Below are 11,115 nucleotides of genomic sequence, written 5' to 3'. Positions count from 1 at the left end.
GCTTTTCTTACACTAAAACCAGCTTTTGCTGTAAACTCGCTATTTCCTCACCTAACCAGGGCACAAAGTGTCAGCACCTCTGGCTCCAAACCCTAGGGGATTTTTCGTCTTTCCTCCTTTACCTTTTTGAGCGTGATACCATTAAAGTTCAATGCCTGCACACCTGTGTTTTCTCCGTGTCCCTTTGTCAGTGTCACCTCAAGGGTCTGAGCGCAGTTTTGGCTGAAGTCAGCCGCGAGCCCCGGGTGTTCGAGCACCTGGGATGGCAGAGTTCGGTGAGCACACGGTGAGGAGGAGAGGGGACGAGGCTCGGGGGGAGAGCGAGGAGCAGGGCGGCGTTGGCAGCGCCGCGGTTATCGGGGCCGTTCCCCACCCACGCCCCGATAGCGCGGGGCCAGCTGGCCCGGCTCCACCGGGAGCGCCGGTAAACAAGCACGGGAGGTGACACCGGGCCACTACGGGTCATGGTGGGTGGACAGCGGACACTGCACAGGCAGTTCCTGCCAGCCGACAGCCCCAGAGAGCCGGGGAAATAGGGCATGTGTAGGCAGCAAAAGCGTTGGCATCGCGGCGCGGTAAAATTTGGGGGAAATCCCCAGAGAATGCGGCTCCCCAGCTCTTCTTAATGCCCAGCTCATGATGGTTTAACGCACAGAACGGTGAGGGTTTCCTGATCGTTACACCTTTTTGTTTTAAACGTGAAGTGGCGCGGAGAGACGCTGTAATTGGCTCGCAGTGCCGAGAGCCACCATTAGAGAGCTGTGGCTCGGGGCAGCGCTCCGGCTGTGAGGGAGCTCCCGCCCGCCGCCGCTGCTCAGGCGCGTCCGCAGGAACGCTTCCCACAAGCCCTGATAAATGACCTGGAACGGCTGCTGGCTTTTCCCTTATTCTTTCCCCGCCAATAAACCGCGCTACGTCGCTTCACGAGCGTTTGCTGTGAGCGCGTGGCTCCCTCAGCAGTTCTGAGCGTGAGGTGAAACCTACATAAAGGTTTTATTGTCAGGGAGGAATGAGGTTTTTGAGATGAGCCCCGGAGATCACAGCACTCCGCTCTTTATTCCCGCACCACCGCGGAGCCCATGCCGGGACAGCCACGGTCTCCCGTTGTGTGCTTGGAGCCCGCGGCCGTCGCGGGTCCTGAGGCGCGCTCCGCCTCCGCCGCCATCACCGCGCTGCTCCCGGCCGCCATCTTCGTCCCGCCCCGCCGAGGCCCGCGGGCGCCATCTTGTGTCCGGGACCGGCCCCGCCATCGCCCGGCAACGGCGGCGGGTCCGGCGGAGTCCCGGAGGCCGGGATAGCAACCGCGATAGCAAAGCCGGGCCGGGCCCCAAGGCAGGTGGATCTGGGGGTTACAAGCGGACTTTGCAGCAGGGAGCAGCCAGCCAGGGTCTGCGTGTCTGGGTCTGGTGCAGGGCGGATGAAGAGAGCCAGGGCTGGGAGCGTGGGGACACGGCGGGCAGCGGGCGAGGGTGCAGGTGCCATCGTGTGCCGTTCTCTGAGGCTCCGTCAGGATCCCCCGCAGCATCCTGCGCTCGCAGTTCTCTCTGAAAGGTTAAGAGAGCTGAGGGTGTATAGCCTGGAGAGGCAAAGGTTCCATGGAGACCTTCGACCCCGTCCGAGTGCCTAAAGGGGCTCCAAAAGAGTTGGAGAGGGACTTGCGACCAGGACAGGGAGAGTCAGGAAAAGGGTGAATGGCTTCCCACTGACAGAGGACAGGGTTAGGTGGGATACTGGGGAGCCCTTCTTGGCTTTGAGGGTGATGAGGCCCTGGCACACGTTGTCCAGTGAAGCTGTGGCTGCTGCATCCGTGGAAATGTTCAAGGCCAGGTGGGATGGGGATTGGACCAACCTGGGATAGTGGAAGGTGTTCTTGCCCATAACAGAGTGGAACTGGATGGTCTTTAGGGTCCCTCCCAACCCAAACCATTTCCTGGTGAAAAGGTTACAAATGGACCCAGGTCTGTCAGAAACCCCCTCACAGGTTCCACCACTCTCAACACAATTCTGTGCTCTCAGCTTGCCAGGGCGTCTGCTCAGTCAGAAAACCAGTACTTTGTCTGGAGCCCATAAATACAGGAATTAAATAACCATTGAGGAATTACCAGCTCCAAGTCATTAGTCCCACCCACAGACCTCATGTGTGAGGATACAGATTTGGGGTTTGTAGGAGCCCATGGTGGATGGAGGGTGTGGGAGCACAGGGAGCCCACATCAGGGTGTGTGATAATGCCTCTCTCTCCTCATTCATTGTCTAACTTAGTGAATAACAACATTAAATTTTGGCCTTATTTTCCACAAAATGCCACTGCACTGAAAATGGGAATGTGAACTACAGAGTGCTAACTTGTCCAGAGAACATCTCATGGATTTTGTGAGGTGGGTGTGACCCTTTCTGTTCCTGGAGTACATGGTGAGTGTCACCATAGGTGACTGTGCAGTAGACAAATTCCAAATGTCATGTACTGGTGTCATTGCAGTACGAAAGGGGCAAGTGAATTCTAATATAGAAGCCAGGATGGAGGTCTTAATGCCTGAACCTCAGATTTATGTGGAGAGAACTCTGGCTATCATCAAACCAGATGTCATTGATAAAGAAGAAGAAATAGAGGATGTCATTCTCCGATCAGGATTCTGCATCCTCCAGGTAACAGGCTGTGCTCCAGAGAAAATAGCTGTAGTTTATAAGTCAGGAAAATAGTTTTCTAGCAAGCAAGCCAGTAACTAAGAGCTTGTGTGTCCAAAAATCGATTCATGTTCTTCATATCATTAAACATTTCTGCCAGGTTCTGTAAGGAGATGCTTTTTGGTGCATGGGATGGAACAGAGCAGACCAACTATATTGCTGACCACAAGAAAACACTGACTTTATTAATAAATAAACTCAGATTTAGTAAACATATGGAACAGATGTGTGAGCTTTCCAATACAACTCTTTGGAGAGGATATAATTCAGATCTAGCAAGATTTTGTGCAGTGTGCAAGAAGATATTAGAGAATTAATTGAATTCGATAGCTGGCCAGTTGCAGCCTAGCTAATTTTTTGTTTTCATTGTTTTTACAGTAAATAGACTTTATTAATATTGAAATGAGCTTATGAATATTTAAATATGCCTGCCCGGGGGGCCGCTGGGGGGCGCTGCTCCCTCGCACCTGTGGGCGGCAGGGCCCCCTCCTCCTCCTCCCGGCAAAGACTTGTTTTGTTTTTTGTTTTGTTTTGTTTTTTTCACTTCCTCCCTAACCTCTCTGGCCGTTTTATTTATGTGCATTTATTATTTGTATTTATTTATTTATGGATCTCTTGGAGCTACTCCAGAAGAGTTAATGAGGATGCTCCCTGGGCTGGAGCCCCCCTGCTCATCAGAAGATGAAACAAAATCGATTATTTATTTATTTATTTAATTGCAATATGTTAGTAGAGTCTTCTGATGTCTGCAGTGACTTTTGACACCAAAGTTATTACGACTCTGAGTATATGGAACTCTTGTGTTGTACAAGTTTGAGCTCAAAGAATGCACTTTGAATTTTATTTTTTGTTGACTGTGGTTTCTGATAAGTTCCCAAAGTTGTCCTGATCTTGGCCACCTGCAGGCTAGGCAGCTACTGGGACAGTCACAAAGCACTGAATGAAAAATAGAACAATTGCATAATTAACAGTGTGGGCTGGAGAGAAACTTGTTTAAAAGTAGAACATTGTGCTGTAGCAGCTGAGTAATAAAATCCTGCCCTGGTAATGCTCTTCACTTTTCCTGTACAGTGCTCTGTCATCTGCAATGGCTGTAGTTTGCCTGGGCTAAAATCACATCTTACTCAAATGGGCTCTTCCTTAATTAGCTTGGAAAACTGCTCTTTGTTACTCTCTATCTAGAGGATCCTATCTGACAGAATCAGAGGAATTTCAGAAGTTACTCTGTGTTCTTCACTTGAAGATATGACTCCAGGAGAGGACTCTATGCTGCTTTTAATTCTCTAACCTGTTTCAATGTAGCAAGCAATTTTAATTTTTTTTTCCTTCTACACTTTATAGAAACGGAAGCTCCAGTTAAGCCCAGAGCAATGTAGCAACTTCTATGCAGAACAATTTGGAAAAATGTTTTTTCCTAATTTAACAGCCTATATGAGTTCTGGTCCTATAGTTGCTATGGTTCTTGCTAGAAATTGTGCAGTCTCATACTGGAAGGAAATGCTTGGACCATCCAACAGCCTAAGAGCCAGGATAACTCACCCTCACAGGTAACTCACTGGCCGGCCTTGGGCAAGTCAGTAGGATTATTTTGTCATTCTTTGGATTCAGACCAGAATTCATTTTTTAAAATTTGTTTGTTTGTACAGTACAGATACAGGCTTCTTATCTCTTCAGTTTTCTGCAACAGCTTTTCACTGTTGTTTTTTAGTAAGCAAAGTTCTCCTATTTTATGAGGAATTCTGAATGTATCAATATTACATTTTGCTTATGTTTAAAGCAACAGCAAGCCAATGTCTTGTTAATTGGTCCATGTCTATTGCTTTTCTGTGCTCTCAGGCTGCAGAGACTTGGAAGGGATTGCAGTTGCCCTCCAAGCAGTTATTTCCCTTGTTTTCAGCTTAAGAGCTCTCTATGGCACTGACGAGCTGAGAAATGGGCTCCACGGCAGTGTCAGCACCTCCTCAGCAGAGAAGGAAATTCGGTTCATATTTCCAGAAGGTAAAATGGGGCAGTTGGTTCCCTGCCAGTCCTGGGGGTGTGGAGCTCTTCCCTGTCCTGCCCTGACTCCACATACAACTGATTTAGGAGAGGTTGGGTTGGTTTGTTTGACAGGATTGTGGGTCTCTTTATGTATAAACTGACATTTTCTGCAATGGAAGGCTTACCAAAAATGTCTGAGGAGCCAGTGTATTTACAGAGATTGCCTGCACCTTTCAAACTCTGCTCTGGGAATTGGAGCAGTCAAAGCTGGTAAATGAGAAGAAATGGGAAGCTATTACACTCCAGCAAGTGTTTCTGGCACAGTCAGCCTCGGTTGACTTGAGAGACTGACTCTTTTCTTGGATTCAGGCTGAGTAATTACTATTCAAAAGCAGCTGGATGCTCACATGACAGTGCAATTCCAAAGTTAAGTGCCAGGAAAAGGGCCCTAGAACCTGGAAAGGCTGCAAGAGGATGTCTGGTTTGTAATGTAACAGGATTTGCTCTGACAGAAAGGTGCACATGAAACTGCTAGAAAAGGGTGTCTGATACTTTTTGTCAGTTGTATCACCGAGTTCTATAAAAGATGTTGCAGTTCCTTACAAACCTTACCCGTTGTGTAAACCATGTCTCTTCTCACCCTGACAATCAGAACATGACTAAAGGTGAGATTTTTAGGGTCTTCAGAAACCAGCTTCACACTGGAAGAAGAAAGTGCTAAACAAGGGATATACTGTTTGTCTTCTGCCCCAAATGCATCTTCAAGGATTCAGGTTTTCCCCAGATGATGTGACTTCCTCCCTTTTCATAATAGACTATCATTAGTACAATTACCCCAGGGACAGAGTGAAGAAGTTTAGGGAGTTCCTTTGCAGTTTGTTGTGGGAGAAGCTATAAAACCCATGATGTATTATTAACTTACTAAGGAAAAGAGCAGCTCACATATTTACAACCTTTGAAAGGATGTTGTGTTTCATCACTGCAGAGGCTGCTTTCTAACACCCGTGCTTCCTCCTGCAGCAATCCTGGAGCCACTCCCCACTGGCCAGAGGGCTCGGGATTACCTGAACCTGTACGTGAAGCCCACGCTGCTGGCAGGGCTCACTGCCCTGTGCAAGGAGAAGCCAGCAGAGCCCATGGTACGTGCAGTGCCCAGCTCTGGGAGGCACTCACCAGCTGTCAGTAACTCCCTGTTCACAGCAGAGCTGCTCTGCTGGTGATGAACTGTGCTGTCAGCTGATGAGCTACTCTGTTATTTGGTTTCAGTAAGTTGATTTGTTTGTTAGAGGTGACACAAGAGCGTGTTATAAGTCCCTAAACAAAATCAGTTTTCTTACATCTGGAGAAACGTGGTTAATGTATCTTTGTTAAAGCTCCAGTCATTCACACCAATAGTTATTTAAGCATGCAGATAATTAATGTGCAAGTTGCTGGCAGTTGTACAGCAACCAGTGTAATGATTTTACATCATTATCACATTTATAGTCAACACTGCATTTTTCTAAAGGATATTTTTCAGAAAAAAAGCCTTAAAAATCACTTGGGATGTTCCTATGAACTATGTGATATACATAAGGCCATGTTTAATGTACTTTGATTGTTCCAGCTCTGTAACCTGTTCACTTTGTATGTCTGGCACTGTTACCATAGAAATCTAGAAAACAGATGAAGTCCATTCCTTTGCCCAAAGGCCAAACCGATTGTAACTATTCCTAACAAATGTGTGTCTGGCCTGTGGTTTAGCACTCCAAATGATGGAGAATCTACAGTCTCCCCAGGCAATCTGTTTCAGTGCTTAATTATACTTGTTAAAAGCTTTCACTGAAAGATAGCCTAAATCTCCTGGCTCCAATTTTAAGCCCATTACCTTTTTTTCCTTTTACTATCCCCAAAAGACATTGGAGACAATGTAATATCTTTTTTTTTAAGCAACCTATTGCATATTTGAAGAGTATTCTCATTTTCTTTCCCTTCAGTCTTCTCTTTATTAAATACTGATTTTTTTGTTGTTGCATGTCCCATCTTTCTAACTCATTGTTTTGCCTTCCAGTTAATCTGCATTCTTAGCACAATTTTCTAGTCAATTATGAGGTATCTAACAGTATATTTCTCTATCATTGAGACAGTGCTTTCCTTCCTTGCTTGTAAGAAAGCTGGATGAAGCAGTGTCAGCAGCTTTGCTAAAAACATTCTATTTGCATCTTCTTTGTTGTCCATAATGTCTGTGACCTTGTAACAGAAGGAAAATAGTGTTGATTTGATACTGCTTCAGAAATAAATATTGCCTGTTGCTTTTCAGTTTGTGTTCTGCTAGGTGGCTTACAGGGAGACTGTTGGGATGCTTTTTTTCCAGTATCCTTTTCTTCTTTCCTCTCATTTTGCAGATGACATCAGAAAGTGTCTGTGCACTCAGAAATACTTGCTGTTAGCACAGAGGTTCTCTCAACCAGTTCCTTAAGCAATACAGGATAAATTTATTTGGTTCAAATGATTTGAAGATTTCTTTTTTTCCAAAGTAGTTTTCCTAAGGAGTTTTGTGTTTTGGGCTATTTTGTTTGTTTTCCATTTCTGTCTTGGGTTCTTACCACTGTGCTGTTGTTTTACCTGTCCTAGTGCTCAGCCGGGCTCTCCCTTTGCAAACCTTTAATTCGTGGTAGTAAAAGCAGAGTGTTGCTTACCTTGCCTGTCTGCTGTTCTGTCAGCTCTTTCTTCACAGTGTGCTATGAAGTTTGTTGTTCTCAGCATTCCAGAAACCAGTTGTCAACAGCCTTGTGAAGTAAATAAGGATGTGTTAAAAACTTTGCTTTACAAGTGGAGAAATCGAGGCAGAAGGTTAATTTGCCTCAGGCCAGGCCCAGACTGGCAGATGGAATTAGGACCCAAGGCATTCCTGCCTCCCACATTCTCATTTAAGTACAATGCTGGAAAACTTAAAAGATGAATTTCAAAAAGCAGCCATGTTTGGGTTTTATGTTTTAGGTACTGTAAGGTGATTCAGTGCAGAAGGCTGGCACTCTTAGTGAATTAAGTATCTCTGAGTGTTGTCAGCAGTAATATTTCATTAAGCAGTTTCATGCATATTGTGCAGCAGCATTCCAAAACAGAGCTGGCTGAATTATTTGAACTATGGCTGTAATGGTCTTATACTTTCACAGAGATAAACATTGCCAGGACAAGTTGTCTTCTATAGGTCATGGTGCATTGTTCAAAAGCAGCGTAGGCTGGGAAGATTTAATAAAACATTTTTAAAAAACAGGTTATCTGCATGTCCATTTCTTTCTAAAAGGGCTGAATTTTGTAGCACAGTAGGAGAGTATCTGTAGCAGAGCTTTCAAATAATGCCTTTATATATAATAATGCTTTTATAATATTCTGCTATGAACTTAATAGAAAGCAACAGAAAGCTGAAAACATTTGGGTTTTGTGTTTTTTGTTCACAGATTTGGCTTGCTGACTGGCTGATTGAACACAACCCTAACAAACCTAAGCTACAGTATCATGTCTCTCAGCAAGAGCATCAGCAGTGAGAGCCTGGGGAAACCATCTCACCCATTCCAAGTTACAGATGTGTGTTGTCATTTTTGGTGTGTCCTTGGACTCTATAACCACCTCTGTCTAAAGTAAATGCATTTGTCATAACTGCTTGTGTCCTCATGGGATAAATAACCCTACACTTAGCCAGGATGTAGTGGTTCTAATACCTTCTCTACTGACAGAGGGAATGTAGAATTACACAATAAATTTATTGCACTGGGTGATTAGAAAAAGACAATGTTCTCAGTGGTTGTGACTTACTGCTGTTGTCCACATTTTTCTTAGTTTGGCTGTGTGGGAGAGCAAAATCATTTACAGCAGTGTGGATTCCCAAATGAAGTCCACCTGGCCTGTGCTTTGCAATGCCAAGGGTTGTGTTTCAGCAATTTTTTAGCATAAATGCAGTTATGAAGGGAGGTACTTGGATATAATGGAGAAAACAATTACTGGAGGCATGTTAGCAACTTTGGAATTTTAATTGCTGATGACATCACCCAGCTAAGGTTGTCCTTGAAGATGATTCACTGAAGTCTGATGTATTTTGTCAGAATGTAATCTGAAGGATTTATTTGAAGGTACATTCAATGCACCTTTCCCATCTCAGTGGCAAAGGGCTCAGGGACTATAAATAACAAGAAGATGTATTTTAGTCAAGTACTAAGGTTGTCTTCCAACATTTGTTTGCAATAAAGGTGCTTAATTGGAACAGCTCACCTTAAGAGTGTTTTCTGTGTTCTCCTGTTCCTAAATGTACACAAATTTCTGTTTTTCTCAAACTTTCATGTGTTCTGTTGAAGAATTTCACAAGAGTGCTCTTCCAATGGGTTAATCCCATGCTGTTTCCTTTATGAAGTAACTAAACTGTTTTTTGGGGATGTGGGGCTTTTTCATTTTCTTCAAAGAGCTGTACTTATACTGTTAACTTCAAGCTTTGTATCTTATGGTTTGTCTGGCTATAATGAAGAAAACTGTAATTTTCATAACTCTGAAATAAGAGTATGCTTGACTAATACTAAACAAACAAGCAATTTCATAATTTGTTTCATGAAAAAACTTGCTTCCCCAATTTGAGTAATTATGAGAAACATAAGTCATTTTTCTGTAACATCAAACTTTGTTGAAGTGAATTGTTTATCTTCTCAGTGGAACAAGCCACTATTGCCAGCCCAGATAACAAACATTTATAAACTGGTCCCTACAGTTCCAAAACCTAAAAATCTTGAAACTGCCAAGATAAGGAAAAAAAAGAAAGCTCAAACCCTCAAATAATGAAGAATAAAAGTATGAGGTGGTTAGAAATACAGTAAATAGATCTGTTTTCAACCAGTTTATTTTGCCTATAATTATTGTCCCCATATGTGTCTGATTGCTCCAATTACAGGACTGTTGTGCTTTGTGGTTTCCTGTCAGCCAAAGAAAAAAATATATTTTCTGAAGATGTCAGAAACTAAAACTTGGTGAATTCGCAAGGCATTCCCCTGTATTTGGTTAGTTACTACGACATTTGCCTGCTTATTTTAATGTGCTACTGTTTGACAATAAATACATCTTTAATGTTCCTGCTGGAGTTTTCAGTTTTGTTTTTATGCCAGAGCTGTGTTATGTTGGATGAGAATAGGTGGGTCCTTACCCGGGGGGTGGGAGCAAGGACAAGGGCAGCTGGTGTTGCAAATGTCACCTTTGTCACCCACACAGTACAGACTCTGTCATTCAGGTGTTCATCTCTCATGGAATTACTCTCTCCTGTTGGAACTAACACCCTCAATTGCTGGCTGGTGTTTGCTTCCATTTGCCTAAGGAAAAGGTGGAAAGAGAGAAGCTGCCTTTATCCCATGGGTGCCATCCTGAGTCCCTGTGTCCCTGCACACAGGACAAGCATTGGTCAGCGGCTGTCACAGCTGAGATCTGAGGAACCTGCATTAACGGGGATGTGGGCAGAGGGTCAGTGCCGGGAATGTGCAGTGGCAGAGCAGCCTGATCCCGTGGGGGGAGCTGTGACACCACAGGAGAGGCTGCTGGGGCATGTGCTGCTACATTTCTTACGGACTTTGAGTTTTTTATTTAGCCCAGAGTGGTACAGGCTTGGCCAGGGTTATAAATCTGTAGCACAGAAAATGGAGCTTTGGGGAAAAGCCCAGATTGACTGAAAGATGTGTTTCCATTCAATGTCAGCAAGGTGAGATATTCTCTGTGGGAACGAGTGACCTGTCCTCTCCCTCTGTCAAACCAAAATAATTACCTTGCCTTTTGAGTTCTATTGGGCATTTTTAGCTTTGAGGGAGTTCATTTCAGTTTTACTGCCTGAGTGCTGGAATGGATCTGTGTCCATACAATGAGTAGTTCAGTCTGTTTCCCATAATTCTGTTTTTTCAACAGAGCTCCTCCTGGAACTTTGCTTATCATATACTTGCTATCACCTGCACTGGAAGTTGTTCTTGGAACTATACAGATTGAGCTAGGCTTGAAGTATGTGATTGTTCAGCCTTCCTGTCTCACAAGAGATTTATTATCTTCAGGAAGAGTTAAACTGCCAGGAACCTTGGATGTACTTTAGAGATGGCAGAAGCCTCAGCCAAAGGCAGTTTCCCATTGCCTGCATCTATCAGAGCAATCCAGCGTGCCAGGCTTCAGAAATGAGTCCCTGGCCAGAGCTTGGGACTGTCATTCAGGAAATTTAAGATTGTTTCATGGAGATTTGCAAATTCCTGCTTTTGTCATGTAGGAAAAGAAGAGAAGATTTGTGTTTATTCCTTTATTTAAGCTATTAATCCTCACCATCCTTTAAACAGTTGATGAGGGTCAGTGTTCAGTCATTCAGAGTATTCAGATCAAGATGATTTGTGTTCTGCGCAGTAAATGTTGGCTATTTTTGGTGGTACCCAACAACAGCTCATCCTCTGAAAATGTGAGAGTGGTTC

At 44.2% G+C, this 11,115-nt stretch overlaps 1 protein-coding gene across 1 annotated transcript; it reads left to right on the top strand.

Moving 5' to 3' along the window:
* Positions 1 to 2,174: 2,174 nt before the first annotated feature.
* NME5 (NME/NM23 family member 5) lies at positions 2,175 to 9,755 on the top strand. Its single transcript, XM_059483590.1, has 6 exons — positions 2,175 to 2,376; positions 2,478 to 2,644; positions 4,025 to 4,230; positions 4,581 to 4,681; positions 5,684 to 5,802; positions 8,104 to 9,755. Exons 2-6 carry the CDS (start codon positions 2,516 to 2,518, stop codon positions 8,188 to 8,190), a joined length of 642 nt encoding a protein of 213 aa, XP_059339573.1. The 5' UTR covers positions 2,175 to 2,376; positions 2,478 to 2,515; the 3' UTR covers positions 8,191 to 9,755.
* The last annotated feature ends 1,360 nt before the right edge of the window (positions 9,756 to 11,115 follow it).

This window comes from Ammospiza nelsoni, chromosome 16 (genome assembly GCF_027579445.1).
Source record: "Ammospiza nelsoni isolate bAmmNel1 chromosome 16, bAmmNel1.pri, whole genome shotgun sequence".
NCBI lineage: Eukaryota > Metazoa > Chordata > Aves > Passeriformes > Passerellidae > Ammospiza > Ammospiza nelsoni.
This window is presented reverse-complemented; position numbering and strand designations above follow the sequence as displayed.

Coding starts and splice junctions, on each gene's coding strand:
- NME5 (XM_059483590.1), top strand. CDS start 2,516: ATGGAGGTCTTAATGCCTGAACCTCAGATTTATGTGGAGAGAACTCTG. Junction 2,645..4,024: donor CAGGATTCTGCATCCTCCAG/GTAACAGGCTGT, acceptor TACACTTTATAG/AAACGGAAGCTCCAGTTAAG. Junction 5,803..8,103: donor AGAAGCCAGCAGAGCCCATG/GTACGTGCAGTG, acceptor TTTTGTTCACAG/ATTTGGCTTGCTGACTGGCT.